The 18,524-nt window shown below is 36.3% G+C and overlaps 1 protein-coding gene across 1 annotated transcript in view; it reads right to left on the bottom strand.

Annotated features, from left to right (window-relative positions):
- Positions 1–18,524, bottom strand: part of LOC111043582 (putative U5 small nuclear ribonucleoprotein 200 kDa helicase) — a 111,542-nt gene that overhangs the window by 43,037 nt on the left and 49,981 nt on the right. The window contains exons 19-27 of the mRNA XM_039425655.1: positions 17,700–17,806; positions 16,576–16,675; positions 16,232–16,247; positions 15,691–15,850; positions 11,936–12,064; positions 9,784–10,005; positions 8,344–8,461; positions 6,305–6,443; positions 3,795–3,982 (exon numbers count right to left, since the gene is read on the bottom strand). Coding sequence (XP_039281589.1) covers positions 3,795–3,982; positions 6,305–6,443; positions 8,344–8,461; positions 9,784–10,005; positions 11,936–12,064; positions 15,691–15,850; positions 16,232–16,247; positions 16,576–16,675; positions 17,700–17,806 — 1,179 coding nt within the window. The remainder of the gene's footprint in view (positions 1–3,794; positions 3,983–6,304; positions 6,444–8,343; positions 8,462–9,783; positions 10,006–11,935; positions 12,065–15,690; positions 15,851–16,231; positions 16,248–16,575; positions 16,676–17,699; positions 17,807–18,524) is intronic.

The raw sequence follows: 18,524 nt of genomic DNA, 5'->3' as shown, positions 1-18,524 counted from the left end.
AGCCCTACCTATGCTGACGTCACAACGGCGTTGTTTACGGAAGTAGTGGATCAGTGCCCCGTCAAGGCCAGCGTTGGTAAGCACTCGCTACACGGAGCGCCGCATTCAAAATAACAAATTGAAAATGGAGTTGGAGATTGGAAATATTAACTAGAAGGAACACAATAAAAACTATAGAAAACAATAAAAAAGTAACGCAATAACAATTAGGCTTATATCAAATCAAATGTAATGCCTTACAAAAAATACAGATTGCAAAATGTAATATTTTAGAACAAGAAGTACCTATATTTTTTTAATATAATAATGTAGATTTAGGGTGTTCAGTTAATTGTAATAAAATAGAGAAGGTTAGCAGTATCAGATATCTTGGAGTAATGGTTGATCAGCATTTAAAGTGGGATGTACATTTGTCGCAGCTTACTACACGATCTAGAAAACTTATTTATTTATTTGTGAAATTACGTTCTGTTTTGCCTATGGAAGTCATGAAGATAGTGTATTATGCACTGGCACAGTCATTGCTCCAATATGGTATTGTGGGTTGGGGTGGTGCATATACAAATGTTCTAAAACCAGTAAAAACAATACAAAATTTAATATTAAAAATTATTCTGAAAAAGAATAGAATGTATTCAACAAGATTGGCTTTTTTGGAATTTTCAGTTCTACCGATTAGACAGATATACCTGAAACACATCATATTATATTATAAGAAGCTATCACTTTTTCATTTCATTAATAGAACGGATTGTGCTATTACAAGACGGGGGGAGTCAGGTCTGGTTACTGTTCCTAGATTATTGACTACTGCTGGTCAGCGTAGCTTCATATATTTATCTCCATTATTTTTTAATATTCTTCCAAGTAATTTGAGAGGTTTACTCGCCCAAAAAAACTTTGGACTACATTTGAAAAAGTATCTGGTTAGCTCTCATGGCTGGGATAGTGCCGAGAATTTCTGGATTACATTAGTATAGTAATTATTCCAATTGAATAGATTTCATTTTGTACCACATCTTATATCATGTTATACACTAGGCTAGGCAATATCAGGTCATTATTATAATTTATTATAATTATACTAATTGGGCGAAACCAGCAAAAGCACAGTTTGAGTGCCGGTGACGAGTACCAAAACAGAAAACGATACAATTACTTCCAATAGAAAAACTTTGATTCAACAAGGTAAGCTAAACTATAATATTATAACTATACAATTCAATCAAGGTGAAAGTGGAGAAAACACATATTTATACTGTATGTAAGTTTGATGGCAATACTAGAGAAAAAAATCAAATTGTGTTGTGAATTAGGTGAAAAGCATTTGTTAATTTAATCCAATCAATTATTTTTTTGGTACTTGATTTAGTGATGCTATCTAAAATTAAATTTTCGGGTAACAGGTTAATCAATTTATTTACTACATAGGGGAACTGTCTACGGCATACTATATTAGGTCTGTCCTGGAAACACGGTAATTTGATGGCGATCTGAAATTGTAAGCTGGAATGTATGGAGTGAATGTATTTTTGGATCTATTGATATAAAGTATTAATTTTTTATATAGAGTTGTCTCACTGTCAGAACCGGGAATTATTCATAAAGTAAGTGACTATAGCAACTCAATTACACAGAAAAACAGCATAGCAGACGACAAATCAGGAAAAAAATATCGTAAGCATAGGCGCCTTCAAGGACCTCCAGAAGAGACACCTACAACAAAAGCCTTACTATAGCCTGCACGAATTCTATGATGACGGTGTGTTCCGCAGGGACGACCACGGCGCTGTCGCGCTACTAGTGGGATATCTACAAGTATCAAGTAAGTAAGTATCAAGTATCAAGCACGCATTGGTTGACAAGTGTGGATGGTTGGTTTGGCCTTCATTGGCCTACGCTGGGCTGGCCTCCGCTCGACAAAAATCGGAGCAATGGCCAACTAAGGCCAGCGCTGGCAAACCACTCATCCACACTCTGACGTTGGTCATTATTTGTACGCATTGGGCAAACATGTGGATGCCGTATAACAGTAGCCACTAACGACAGGATAAGTGTGAAAAACATGTTGTGTCATCAGCGAAAGGCTCCGAGCAAAATTTGTTGAAGGTAGGTTTTTGTAACTTTGATTTTTTTAGTTTAGTTTTTCTTCGCGGCTCTATTTGAGGTTGAATTATATTTTGTATCATTAAAACTACCTTTCCCGGCCGCCAAAAAAGTCAATGTATCTCATGTCACACTTGACTTTATTAGGTGAATCATAAAATTTATCTGACAATCAATATTTTCATTTACATCTCAATACGGACTTCCTATGTGCTTAGTCATGCAGCATTAATTATTCCGGAAACATATTCTTCTTAAACGATTGGTAGTAATATCTATCAGTAAAGTGTTGAATTAAAAAAAAATAGATAGGTTGAATCAATGTTTTGAAGATGAATTTCATGTTTTCATAGTTGTTGATTGTCAATAGATGCGATATACGATAAATTACACAGAATTCCATATTCTTTCCATATTCCATTTAATGTTTTTTACTGTTTTGATACCAGGACACAATTTATCACACAGGGTGACGTGTTTATTACAGCTGGTAACTCTAGATGCTAAATCATATTATCACAATTTGATCTTGAATCATGATCATCTTTCTGTTCTTCGGTAGCTCCTCGGCCGAAAACTTCGAAAACATAGGTCTGTAAAATGGATTAATCAAAGACCTTAAAGAGATCCACAATGCCTATGCCTTTCCAATGATATCTCTTACTTGAAATTGGAGGCCGCCATTGGGGTATTTTAGCACGAGATATTATATCTATATATTTGTAATACTATAGATTTACAAAGGCATTGGTATGTAATAATCTTATTAGGTTGCCTCCTCAATGGCCGATTTCAATTCCAAGTACGACACTAGCGCTGCATGTGAGTCTATGCATCTTTAAGGTCTTTGGAATTAATAAATAATTATTATCAGCCCCCCTATTAAAATTTCTGGTCAGAAACCATCCCCAATATTCACACAACATATTCCCAAAGTTGCATGCCGTTCTGCCAAGTAGTTTTCAAGTCTATAGGGAAAAACAAACACACAAACAGACATTTATTTTTATATAATATAGATTTGTAATTTTCCAGAGGTCTATTTATTGCTATAGATTGTTTATTCTACGTTAGAAACTGCTGTCAAACAGCTGTTTTTTGTTTGGATCCTTTCGCGTAAATGTCTCTTTCCTTCGAAGGCATGACCGTTCAGATACACTCGACAAAATTGTTCAGTCGTTTGTGGCCACCATTAGTGGCCGACCTAATAGAACATTTTATCTAATTTTCATGTTCTCAAATTAACAAAAGTTCGAACAGTGTTTTTACCTTGAAATCAATTAGTGGCTGGCCTAATAAAACATTATAATACACTTTTTATGGAATCAATACAAGTTAATACAGTGTTGTTGTTACCTTGAAATAAATTAGTGGCTGGCCTAATAAAACATTATAATACACTTTTTATGGAATCAATAAAAGTTCATACAGTGTTGTTGTTACCTTGAAATAAATTAGTGGCTGGCCTAATAAAACATTATAATACAATTTTTATGGAATCAATACAAGTTCAAACAGTGTTGCTTGAAATCAATTAGTGGCTGGACTAATAGAATATTTTATTCAATTTCTATGGAATTAACACAAGTTCGAACAGTGTTTTTACATTGTAATCAACTAGTGGCTGGCATAATAAACATTCTATCAACTTTTCATGGGATTAATACAAGCTTAAACAGTGTTGTTACCTTCAAATCAGTTCCAGTCTCTCCCGTGAGGAGGATAACTTTCTTGGCCAAGGTAGTACCAAACTTGTGATGCCAATCACTGTAGACTATCTCCGCCAGAGACTCTTTCGGTACCAGGTAAACGCATCTACCTTCCGGGTACTGCGACAACATTCTTAGCACTGCAAACTCGGCAATTGTAGTTTTTCCTGAAAAATTTACAAAAAAAATTGTGTTAGAATGACTGAGTCAAAGTTAAATAAATGTCTACAGATGGAAATTACTGAGATATTGCAATTATTCAAATGCTAATGAATTAATTATTATTAAACAAAAATCAAAATTGAATGTTGTAATTCACCCCGAAGACTTCTGCTACTGCAAATATTGACAACAGGGCAGCTAGATGAAAATTCGATGAGCGCTACTATTCAAAAATTATTTGTCAGCCCGGGAATCGAACCCAGTACCTCCTAATTGCCAGTCAGGAATGCTTACCCTTACACCAAACTGACAATCTCTGGATAGCAGAGATTCTGCTCTGGATCTGCAAATAATTTTTGAATAGTAGCGCTCATTGAATTTCCATCTAGCTGTTTACTGTGTTGTCAATATTTGCAGTAGCAGAAGTCTTCGGGGTGGATTTTAGCATTTAATTTGGATTTTCGTTTAATAATAATTATATAAATGTTTTTTTTATTATTGCGAATGATACCCACATGAGCTTCTTGCTTGTGCATGGATAATGGGGGATGATGATATGTTGAAACGTCCATGCCTACCCGCGGGATTCGAACCCACGACCAGGTAGCGCTAGCAGACTGAAGGGTGCAACAGCTCAGGCTCAACTCACACTTATGGAACTCAGGTCGAGAAGAGACTCGACTCTAGTCGAGGGCATGTGTTTCCAAATGGTGACACTCAGACCAGTCGATTCTAGTCTCCGCGACTGTCACCATTTGAAAACACATGCTCTCGACTAGATTCGAGTCTCTTCTCGACCTGAGTCGCGTAAGTGTGAGTTGAGCCTTAAACGGTGTACACACGTACGTTTGCCTCGGGTGAGCATACGTGTATGGGTTTGCATTCGCACGTCTGTACACTGTTCGCTGAGGCATGTGGGCGAACCGGAACCCTGTCGGTATTTTGGCGTGCTCAAAGGCGCCTCGGGCGAGCATTGAATGTACGTGTGGACGCGTTTTTGCCATACGGGTGAGGCAAGACGTAAACATTGAAGGCGTCATAATCTAATCCCAATGAATTAGGTTAATGAATGACAAATCAAATTATGATCCAATAACTAATTGTAAATTGTAGGATTTTTGTAATTTTGTAGGATATGTGGATTGTCAAATATTTAAATAGAAACATGCATGGAGTATATAATTTGTATCATGATTAACAAATTTAGAACTGCATAATTTAAGTGAAAATAGCTTCTCTACAGGGTTCCTAAAGAAAAGTATAGCTCACAAGCTCACATATTATCTTACTGTGGCTATCAAATCATCTTATGTTTGTTTTATGTTATCAATCAGAGTTGGTAATTAAAATTGTAATCTTTAATATGATATTATATGTTTTAGATAGCTAGGCTATCCATAGAGAGATTTATTCAAACTTTAAATTAGTATTCCTTGAAGGTAAATCTTGAAGCTAATATTTTGGAAATCTTGTTTTGTCATGTGTATGAGCAGTTAGTTTAAAATGGGCAGCAATTCAGTATTTGATTCAATTTATGGCTGATTTCGTGAAGACTGTCAATTTTGTAGGACAGTGTTAAGTGCTTTGATTAGGTCATCAAAACTTTTGGAATTATTGTAGAAATTTTCTTTTTTGAGATTCAGAATAAATATTGGAAACCAACAAATGAATCGCCTAATGCCAAGAATCTCAAAGTTAGGGCCAATCGTTCTTGTAAAGTTATTGCTTCCCTCATGATGGTATCATTTGTTTGGATAACTAGTTGAATTAGATTCAGTATATCAACAAAATAATGTTTTGACATCCTAATAAAGTTTGAATTGACAATCTCATATCTTATGTCATGTAGCAATTTATTTCCTCACTTCAACCTACAATCGTTCAACCCACCAACATCGTTTGTTAAGTTTTATTTTCGATTTTATTATACAAGTCATTGAAATAAATTATACAGATGCTTTTTGTGATAATTATCTTGAATGATGGAATAACGCCATTGTTGTCATGATGTGGAAAATTTACATCTACCATGATTGTCTTCGTGTCGTCTGCAAATCAGATAGCTTTTTGAATGCCGAGGCATACGTGGAACGCGTCCACAAGGACGTACAGTGAATGCCGAGGCATGTGTGCATACGATTGTTCGCGCGAATCTGTACGGACGTGTGTACAAGGCTTAAGTCGTCTCGGCTAACCTGGCCGACAATATTGTTCACATGTGAATCTACACAGGTTAAACCTCTGTAGGAGACAGTAAAAACGATTATTTTAACGTCATAAAAAGACTAATAACTGAAAATATTAATAGTGAGCACTAAAATGTTTACCTGAGCCAGTGGGAGCGCCGATAAATACATTGTCATCACTGTTGTAGACAGCGTTGAACACTTGGGTCTGAATCGGGTTGAACTGAGGGAATGTTTGGCTGTAGATCGATTCGAACAGAGTATTTCGCAGAGCCGTTACCTAAAATAATAGAAAAACAATACATCAATATCATGAAAAATTTTCAAAGTAGAAAGTAAAAGATTGATATGTACTTTTCCTACAGTTACGTTGAAAAGTGGCCATTGCTGCACTGATTACAGAACGCAAAGAATCACTTTTCCGCTCTAGTGCGGGAAAAATTTTTCTGCACTCCAGATTTGCAACATGGCAACGCAAAATACTTAGTAGGTTATATGGAGCAACAGTGCAGCAAAATCAAAATGAAGTTGGTAACAGTGACTGCTGTGGCTGCTATAGTGAGCAGAGGTGCAACGAAGCACAACGCGCTAATTATTACATTATATATTATAAAACAAGGACAACGAGGACTTTAGGATTTTAGGATTAAGGTTTTTATCAATAATAAAATTACACAGAAAAACATTTTATGCATTTCAGGCCATTTTACCCATAATTACCACCTTTTCATATTCAATGGTAACTGTAGGAAAAACTTAATGTGAAATACGTGCGCAAAGTTCCTCTGCTGCACTCAAGAAACCATTCTGCCCTCGCCTACGGCTCGGGCGTAAACGTTTCTTTCGGTGCAGCAAACTGTCACTTTGCGCACTACTTGCACAAATAACTATTTCAAAGTTCCCAATAACCTACATGCTACAAATCAATCGCAATATAAATAGTCCAGTCAAAGAAAGGTTATAGAGGGAACTATTTGAAAGACAATTTTTGACCCCGCAGTTCTGTTTAGGGTAGTAAGGAGGTGAACATATCAAACGTCCCCTCCCCTACCCCCTGTGCTAAGGGGGTGGGGGTGGTTCAAAAGTACCATTTTTTGGTTTCTCGCATATTACTCGAAAACTATGAATCTTACGGAAATAACTGTTACATACAAAATTAAAGCTTACATAATTTCCTACAATATTCATCTCTCAAATTTCTCTATACCTTCTCTAGTTTTCGAGATATCCGCTCTTGAAGGTGTGACATTTTATGAAAAAACACGTTTGCCTCCAATTTTTTCAAGTTTTTGCTCTTATAAATTTTTAAAAATCGATGGGAAAATCCATGCTGCTTATGAGCTTGTAGAGCATTGAATTATCTCCTATTTGATGTATAATTTCACACTTTTACGAATTTCCCTACACCTTTTGAAGCAGCTTTAGTGTTGAGTGTGAAATCTCCATTTTTGACCAATTGACAAAGGAATTTGGAGGGAAATTAGCACAGGTGATAGGGGTGGGGAATTTTGATATGTTTACCTCCTTACTACCCTAAACACAACTGCGGGGTCAAAATGGTCTTACAAACATTTCCTTCTATACCCTTCTTTGAGCATTCATTGCCTGGACTAAAACCATATAATCGTATTTATAATCATTGGTTATTGGTTATAAGTTATTGCTTGAAAGGGAATTCACGCAATAGGCCTATAAATTAGAATAGAATAGAAACTTTATTGCAGCCATATCTGAGGTCTTAAGATACAATATAAGAGTCAAATATATACAACATGATACCAAATACAAATATAGGTATTAACTTACATCAGAAGTTTACACTATCAATACCCTATGATAATAAGTCACCTGATTTTCAACTTATAACCCAATATTCCTGGCTAATGTATAAAAATCTTCAATGTTGTTTAAAGGGTTAGCTGATAAAGAAACGTTTGATATGATTTTTAAAAGTTCCATTCTCCATATATTTTTTATAATTCAAACTCATGTCCATTCAATAAGTCATTGCTTATTGGTTAAAAGTCATTGCTTAGAAGGAAATCAGCGCAATATAATAAACCAGCTCAATTTTATAAAAGTCATTAAATCAAGTAAACTCTACTGAGTTCTAAAAATTACTTTGAGTAATATAGTACTTAAAATGTATTAAACGGCGATGAATTATAATTAATGATTACCGGAAGTGGTTGCAGATCTAGTAACTCAGTTGGCGGCAGATTCTTTTCGGGTAGAATCAAATGTCTGAAGGACACTGGCAGTTGTGTTTCGGCGCCTATCCATCGGTCTGACACAATTCTGTAAAAAATTGGTTTGATAGAAAAAACGAAGTCATTTGTGACACTGAAATTAAATGCTCATTTAAGTTATTAAATGCTAGAAAGTTGACAAGTTAATGAGATTGGTGAATTGATTTGAAAAGAGATCTGAATGCTCTGATCTGAGATTTAGAAATAATAATATTGCCACTTTGCCAGTATCAAAGCTTTAAAATATTTTATACTATATCAATGTTTTTACAACGACATGCAGTCAATTATATAGTCACGTAAATAAACAATTTTGTTTTCTTACTGATTGGAGTACTTTCGAACTCTAAGGCTCAACTCACACTTACACGACTCAGGTCCAGAACAGACTCGACTCGAGAGCATGTGTTTCCAAATGGTGACACTCAGACCAGTCGATTCTAGTCTCCGCGACGTCACCATTTGGAAACACATGCTCTCCACTAGAGTCGAGTCTCTTCTCGACCTGAGTCGCTTAAGTGTGAGTTGAGCCTAAGTGATTGACTGAATGTCGATGTATAAAACAGTAAAACAGTGTAATACATCGCAGTTCGGAATGGTCTAAGATACCATCATATTTAATACTATCAACTTGAAACAAAAAATCATAGAGATAACGAGATTGAAAATTATTTAATGAAAATGTACAAGCCATGATGTTACGTAAACTTGATGCCGTGATATTTGACGAACTGAACGGCTCAACTTTCCATTTGTCTCAGTTCATCAAGTGTCTAATTTAACCATATTTTGAGATCGTGAGGATCTAATCATAATAACAGTAGCCTATCGTGTATAAATAGAAAGAAAAATAAAAAATCTCAGTACCCTTTTTGAATTATTTAATCACAACATGTTTCAACATTGATTTTTTATCTGTCTTTCTATTTATATCACAAGTAGCCCTATACAGAAAAGATATAGTATCGTGTAGCCTGGTTGGCTCAGGTCCGGTTTCAGAGTTATCAGGTCGCTCCTGATCAATTTCAGGGCTTCTGACGTGACCTAGCGACTGTTCTTTAGGTAGCCAGGACCGACAACCTAACGTGGCCATCCGAAACACGGGAGAGGCCCGAGAAAAATATCTTGCCCGGGATTCGAACCCGGCCTTCTGAATTATAAAGCCAGCATTCAATCCACTCGACTACGGCCACTCCTTAAGGAACTGGACCCTCCCAAAATTTTGGCCAGTGACCATCTCCTGGCGCGTCCACTATAATGATTAAAATAATCCCATGAAATAATCTCAAAAAATAATCTACATTAATTCAAATAATTCTATTGTATAATCTACAATAATTAAAATATAATCTCAAAAAATACTCGACAAACCTCAAAAAATACTGCGGCGGCAGAGGCTCGAACACGGGCACGAAAAACTTGACAAGATGCTCGTCCTGACAGAACTTGGCCTTCAACAGGAAGTACTCGTGATGGAGGATCACTTCCGAGTCGACGTCTTCCACCATAATCCAGAACGCCTCCGAAGCGCCGTGCAGCTTCTCGTCCCACTGGAAGTCTGGCGTTATGGTCAGTTCGACACGCAACGTTGATCTGCAAATAATATTTTCCTACAGTTACGTTGAAAAGTGGCCATTGCTGCACTGATTACAGAACGCAAAGAATCACTTTTCCGCTCTAGTGCGGGAAAAATTTTTCTGCACTCCAGATTTGCAACATGGCAACGCAAAATACTTAGTAGGTTATATGGAGCAACAGTGCAGCAAAATCAAAATGAAGTTGGTAACAGTGACTGCTGTGGCTGCTATAGTGAGCAGACGTGCAACGAAGCACAACGCGCTAATTATTACATTATATATTATAACCAAGGACAACGAGGACTTTAGGATTTTAGGATTAAGGTTTTTATCAATAATAAAATTACACAGAAAAACATTTGATGGATTTCAGGCAATTTTACCCATAATTACCCACTTTTCATATTCAATGGTAACTGTAGGAAAAACTTAATGTGAAATACGTGCGCAAAGTTCCTCTGCTGCACTCAAGAAACCATTCCGCCCTCGCCTACGGCTCGGGCGTAAACGTTTCTTTCGGTGCAGTAAACTGTCACTTTGCGCACTAGTTGCACAAATAACTATATTCTATTAGTAAAAGTATACAACTTTATACTAATTCAAACGAATTCATAAATCTTGGTATTATAATAGTCAGTTCGACCAAACAGAAAATATAGCATAAGAAGATATCCCATGTTCGTTTATGTTACAAATTTTAAACAGATTTTTTGTTAACTTAAGCCGATTACTGCCAACTACTGTATATTATTACTGTTCTGGCCGGGTGAGTGTGAGAATGTAAGAACGAAACAGTATGAGAGACTACTAGCATAAAGAAACAATAGCGTAAGTAATTATCCCATGGTATAGGACGTTTATGTCACAACTGTTACTGTTATCTCAAGCAGATTATTGTCGATTATTGTTGATTTTTACTGTTTTGACCGGGCAAGAGTGTATGAACGGCACAATATGAGAGACTACCAGCGTCACACAGCTTCACGGGAAAGAACTACGTGGATTATCGGCTTGAGAGAGATAAGAGTAAAAGTTGCGACATAAACGCCCTACACCATGGGATATCTACTTATGCTATTGTTTCTCTATGCTACTAGCATCACATAGATTCACGAAGAAGAGCTACTGTACTAAAACTATCGGCTTGAGTTGACAGTGAAATTTGGAACATAAACGCCCGATACCATGGGATATCTTCTTATCCTATCTTTTCTCTATAGCTCCACACGGACGGTTGACCTACAAAGTGGAAGATTGTTTTATTAGAAAAGTACAATGCATTCAGATTGATATCTTCAGCTGTGGAAATTTCAAATTGTTAGGATTTCAAAATTTACTACTTGAGAGTATTTTCCAGTGATTGTAGATCTTCTTAGTGTCATTCAAGCTCTTCAAAATTAAATTCGAAAACTTGAGTAGCATGAGTTTAATTATTATAGCTAATTACTTGTACTCTCTTCATATTTTTTATATACACACAACTAGGTTCGAGAACTACTTCACTTATGCCATTTTTTCAAGTGTCAAAATGAATCACCATTTGACACTTGAAAATGGCTCAAGTGCTCTGTGATGATGCAAGTTTATTTCATTACAATAAGTACAATTATTATTTGCGGAAAGGATCAACAGGCTCAAGTCTAAAATTGTTCCTATTTCAATCTATACAACACAGTCTAAAAATAATATAGACTATAAAAGAGTCTTATTTGGAATGAAATCAATGAATTTATTGAATGTATGAATTCAGGGCTACTTTCTTGTATTTCTAAAATAGATCACACCATCTTATGGTCACCGAAACTAGTAGTTATGTTACAATTTGTATTCTTGTTTTTTAATATTTTATTAATTTTAAAAGGGTACTATAATTCTATTTTATAAATACAATGAATTTATGTTTTCAATGAGTGAATAAATAAATAAATATTATAACTTCTACTCACCTAGTAATGGGCTGTATGTGAGTGGACAGTTCCAGCTTGGGAAACTGATGAACATACTTGTGAATAGTTTTACCCAATTTCGGAACACGAATCAGCTCTCCAATTTCATTTGGTCCAAGGTCATACAATCTGCAAAAACAACATTATTTCATTTACAAATTGAACAGAATATTTTATTAAAGAAACTAACAGGATCTATTTAGTTTTCAATATAATAGAATGAACTGAATATTACAGATTATTAAATTGAATTGACCTGTCAGTAAATCATCAGGACTTGTAAATCTTGTATGAGTGTGTGTGATCACATTGAATGCGTATATGTGCAATCTATATAATATAAAAGCGAAATGGCACTGACTGACTGACTGACTGACTCACTCACTCACTCACTCGCAGAACTAAAAATCTACCGGACCAAAAACGTTCAAATTTGGTAGGTATGTTCAGTTGGCCCTTTAGAGGCGCACTAAGAAATCTTTTGGCAAAATTTTAATTCTAAGGGTAGTTTTTAAGGGTTTAAAGTTCGTCTTTTAGCATGTATATTCTTCTTATTCTCTCAATTATAATTGAAAAATGTCCATACCGTATGTTAATATAGAACTATAATCTAGAGAGAGTACCTCTTCGAAAAAGTTGTTAACTGGTAACTAGATTAATAATTTTGTCAGGTTGGCATTAAGTTGAGTTGACTTTGTTAGGTTGGCACCAAGTTGAAGATTGAAATGCATTCATCGCGGAAAAATTGATTGGGCACTGCTACTTCAATCAGAGCTATTCCTGGGAATATTATATTACTAGCCGTTAGGCTCGCTTCGCTCGCCAAATCCGTTTAGCCAGACGTTTAGTCTGGACCCCCGACTGGATCGTCCTAACATATGATCGTCCTACAAATGAAAAATGCAGGCGAGCGAAGCGAGCCTGCTGATCTCATTCTTGGACGATCTAGTCGGGGGTCCAGGGGGCGGAGCCCCCTGGCTAGACGGATATGGCGAGCGAAGCGAGCCTGACGGCTAGTATAGAATATTGGTCAGACATGTCAGTAAATCTTCAGGACTTGTAAATCTAGTATGAGTGTGTGTGATTACATTAGATGCGTATATGTGCAAGTACACGCTTGGTTATACATGACCAAGCGTGCAGTTGAGAAACAAAATCTGGAAAGAACAATAGGAACATTCACCCTGAACGCGTTCACTTGCTGGTTGCGTTCATTGCGAGCAGCTACATGCAAGTTACAACGTGTTTCAATGGCACTTTACAGGTTTTGTTTTTCGGCTCAAGCATGATCTGACGAGCACTTGCACATATACACATTCAATGTGATCACACCCTTATGCCGCCGGATCCACATGTTGACCCAATGTGTACAAATGACAACCAGCACCAGAGTGTAGATGGGTGGCTTGCCAGCGCTGGCCTTCACTGGTCTTCGTTGGCCGTCGCTCCGATTTTTACCGAGCAAAGACCAGCCCAGCAAAGGAAGTGAAGGCGGGCAAACCACCCATCCACACTGTCAAAAAATGCGTTCTGTTTCCTGTTTTTTCGACTGCTCTGCTGTTTTTTTTCTGTGTAATTGAATTGTTATAGGCCTAATTTTTAATAATAAAAATTTATTAATTGTTATTGTGTTACATTTTTATGGTTTTTCTATTGTGTTTCTTTTATTTAATATTTTTAGTTTCTATCATGGACATGTCGCTAGCTATCGCTGGCCTTGATGAAGTACTGTTCACATTGCAGTGTTGATTTCAATTCAATTCAAAAGTTGTTTATTTCATAAGTTATACAAGCGATTACAACCGTGGTACAGCATAAAAATAAGAATATACTTTACAATACAAATCAAATCAAATCAAATCATTTATTTTCGCCATTTAAAAAAAAACAAAAACAATCACAAATAAAGAGCGAATCAAAAAATTATGAATAATAAATTTAAACAAAATACAAGTGTTAACTTAAAAATAAGAAAATAATAATACAAAATCATAAATATCTCTTTACACTTTCAGCACAACAGAAATGACAGCAGATATACACATATATAAATTAATGCCTCTCGCAGAGGCATTACTGCCTGTGTGCGATAATGAATCTAAAGGTGCGTACAGACTGTCGCTCTGCTCCGCAACCGAACGTCACTCGAGCAGATCGATTGATGATCAAGAGTGGAACGCGAGAAGAGCTAACATCCCCCGTAACGTTCATGATCTGTGCGACTGCAGATCGGGGGCGGAGCGATTGCAGAGCGATGGCGAAAGGAGGGCGGAGCTTGCGCGGAGTGGGTTGGAGGTGCGTATATCTGTACGCAGCTTTAGGTAGGAATAGGCATATATATATTTTGCGGTACTTGCAAAGATCGGTTAAGCTTGTTGACATTATAGTGATACTAGCCCCCCCCCTAAGAAAGGAACTACATTTCTCCCCCTATCCCTATGCCACCCCCTAGAAATCCAAGAAACCCCTTCCCGCACCCCGATAATAAAACGTACCCCACCCATGCAAACCCAACAAACAGATGGCAAGTCAAATGCGGCCAAGCTTATCAGGCTGGGCCACCTTACTAGGCCTGCGTGTGGATTAGGCATTAGGTCTGACTTTGTATGATCCTAATTTTGATCAATGACAATAAAATGTTATTTAGTGAAGAAATCACCTGAAGCGGTCACCCTTACAACAGGAGTATCGAGATCACGCAACTTATCTAATCTAAGAAATAGATGTTGCTTCAACCACTTAATCAACTACATTCTATCATTTTATTATTATACTCCAAGTTCTTCAATGAAGCAAAATTCCTACACAAAACAGTGACAGTGCAAATATAATCCTCATAAGTTCTAATCGGATAGTTCATACTAGCTCTGGTCGACCTGAATGGATGCAGTCTTATAAGAACTTATGGGAATTATATTTTCACTGTTGAATGTAAAGCTGCGTACACATATTCGCGCTTCCAACCCGCACCGAGCACGCTCCTCCCTCGTACCGCTCTCGTACCACCATCGAACCACAGTCGCTCCGCCCACGCACCCATCATGAACGTTACGGAAGATGTTAAATCTTCTCGCGTTCCCCGGTCGAACCACTGTTGCTCGCCGGTCGATCATCAATCGCTCTGCTGGAGTGACGTTCGGTTGCGGAGCAGAGCGACAGTCTGTACGCACCTTTAGGCTCAACTCACACTTACGCGACTCAAGTCGAGAAGAGACTGCGACTCTAGTCTCTTCTCGTCGCAGCTTGTGTTTTCTAATGAGTGACACTCATACCGCAACCTCACGATTGTGAGACTGAGTCGAGCGTCGACTCGACATGTTGGTCGAGCCTCGATTCGAGTTGCATGGTACCGTGCATTTTTAATGGAAGTGAGGTTATGTTTGATGAAAGTGATGTTTTATCAATTTAGATAAGACAATAATAAGAATTAGATCAGAAAATATATTCATAATAAATATTATAAAATTTTTACATGCTAAGTAGTGACGAATTAGATCTTATATTTTTAATAAAGTAAGGTTAGAAAATGGAATAGCATGGAACTGAAGTAGTGACAATGAGCAAGAAAGTCGTAAGGTCGAGAGACTGGAGTATCATCGACTGGAGTCGTACGATTTGAGTCGATTTAGTTTGAGTGAGCCTAACTGTTGTGTGCGATTCCAACTTAATTCGGAATGACTCAACAATTTATACAGCAACAAATTTTCACTTTAAATATATATTTTTTCAATGAATTAAAATTTCCAACTGCTCACCTTTCCCAGGGAAAATTCTTCTTCTCGATTTTCTTGACAATTTCCTCGGGCATTTTCCGGAACTGACGCAGCGGTGACATAGACTGCCACATACGTCGGTCCACCATTTTGCACAATGCGAGTGCTTTGTCAGCCAGCTGCGCCCAGCATCTGAATAACACTGCAAACAAATAGAAGCATGATTAAATCAGTCGAAATGATGATATACAATAATAAATATATAGAATAATAATCATATATGAAACATAAAAAATAAAACTTGAAGGTTACTACATCGTATTTGCAAGAATTGATTTGAAGAGGTTATTTCATCATTGATTCAATTTTATTCTATTTCAATTTATCCATTCTAACACAAAAGATACAAATACCCGATTCTGATAATGTTGTATAAAATTCAACACCTCAAACTATCGTACCTCATCCTTATGAGATATTGAATGTCACGCACTTATGACAATACTTCAGAATATTGAAATTTACTGTCTATTCAACTTTTATTTATTTGACACGGAAAAAAGAAGAAAGACTTGAATTTGACCGAGGAGTTTCAACATCTGAGAATAAGTTTTAAATATCTTGATTGTCAGAAAAATCAACTGAATAATCAAGAAAATCAGTGCATTCAATTTCATGCTGATCTATCTTACAATACAAGTGTTTGCGAACTCAACGTTTTGGATTTGAATTCTGAGTGCAGGTTGCACAACAGCCGGTTAAGTTTTAACCGTGATTAATTCCACGAGCCGTCTCTTCAAAAACGCATTCTCTGATTGGTTCTCGTGGAATTAATCACTGTTGAAATTTAACCGGCTGTTGTGCAACCGGGCCTGAGACTATAAAAAATTCAAATAATATAAGACTGTATTTTCAAATAATTCTTACCTTGATTGGAATTGGCACTCGTTCCATTAGTTTTTGCAACTCCAACTTCTCTTCTTCACGGACAGTGATATTTTTGAATTCAGACGACAGAGAGAACACTCTGAAAGTAGAAATAGTTTTCATTAACACGTTATTCAATTTGCAAAGAATCATTCTTTTTTAATCATTGATTTCCAAATTTTCACTACACAAGACATTTAATAATTCAGTCTTAATAATAAATTGATTTATAATTATTTAATCGTTCAGTCTTGAAGAGTTGTGAGACAGAGAGGACCTAGAGTCCTCACTCCACTCTTAATAAAGGAAATTCTTCAGTTCTCATATCCATGGTTAGCTGCCATGGTGGCACAATAATGGAAGTTAATTAATCCTATTATTTCCGATTATCCAGTATTCTTTTTTATAAAACTTCAATGAAATCTTTTTACTTCGGTTACAGCACTACTTGACTATTAATTTCAAGAATATTTCCAAGTTTTTAGTTGAATTACGCATCACAATAATCATTATTACATCGTCACTGCTCATACTAATGGGTAAAATACAAATTTATAATTTAAAATAATATCAATATAGTTATTTGTGCAACTAGTGCGCAAAGTGACAGTTTGCTGCACCGAAAGAAACGTTTACGCCCGAGCCGTAGGCGAGGGCGGAATGGTTTCTTGAGTGCAGCAGAGGAACTTTGCGCACGTATTTCACATTAAGTTTTTCCTACAGTTACCATTGAATATGAAAAGTGGGTAATTATGGGTAAAATTGCCTGAAATCCATCAAATTTTTTTCTGTGTAATTTTATTATTGATAAAAACCTTAATCCTAAAATCCTAAAGTCCTCGTTGTCCTTGGTTATAATATATAATGAATAATAATTAGCGCGTTGTGCTTCGTTGCACGTCTGCTCACTATAGCAGCCACAGCAGTCACTGTTACCAACTTCATTTTGATTTTGCTGCACTGTTGCTCCATATAACCTACTAAGTATTTTGCGTTGCCATGTTGCAAATCTGGAGTGCAGAAAAATTTTACCCGCACTAGAGCGGAAAAGTGATTCTTTGCGTTCTGTAATCAGTGCAGCAATGGCCACTTTTCAACGTAACTGTAGGAAAATGATAATTTACCTGAAAAGTTCAATTTCACTAAGTGTTGGCTTCAACAGTTGATTGTAGGTCGCCATACTGTCGTGTGTGCAATAGTAATGACTGGAGATTCTACCTAATTCCGTCACCTGAAACATTTACAAATATTTATTCATTTTCGATAGGCCTACAGCTTACTGAAAAAACACAAAAAATAACGATCATACTCTTAATAGACTACTTTCATTTAGTGTATATTATCACATTGTATCATTTACTGTAAATTATGTAAGAATGAGAATTCAGTTACATTAAATTTTATATCAAGTTACAAGGGAACTATAAGACGTTGATGTTGTCACATGGTGGTATAGATAACATCAACGTCCTACCCCCAGTTTTTCGTACGTCGGTTAACGTTTAATCACGATTAAATGCTATACTTTAATCGAGATTAGTGCTAACCGATGCATTTTGGTTGCAAAAAACATAAATTTCAAGTGATAATGCCGATTAAATTAACCGGCGTAAACAATTTTAAATTCTGATTAGTTCATTTATTTATTTGTTCATACAATTACAAATCATATGAATAATAATCAGTTGGCACCATTTTAACCGCGATTAGTTGAAACGAAGAAGATCTGGTTGCACAAAGGTAAAAATCGAAAAATAACGCCGGTTAAACTAATCGACGTAAAAGATTTCTAACAAGCCATTCACGGGGAATTAAATCCAACTAACGCCGATTAGGTACCAACTGATAGCTGTCTTACAATTAGTTTTTGGTATAAAAACGATAAAATTCAAAGTATGAGCTAAATATATGCATGAATTTCATCCGTTAATCAAATAGATAAGTGTATT

This window comes from Nilaparvata lugens, chromosome 4, assembly GCF_014356525.2.
Source record: "Nilaparvata lugens isolate BPH chromosome 4, ASM1435652v1, whole genome shotgun sequence".
Taxonomy (NCBI): Eukaryota; Metazoa; Arthropoda; class Insecta; order Hemiptera; family Delphacidae; genus Nilaparvata; species Nilaparvata lugens.
This window is presented reverse-complemented; position numbering and strand designations above follow the sequence as displayed.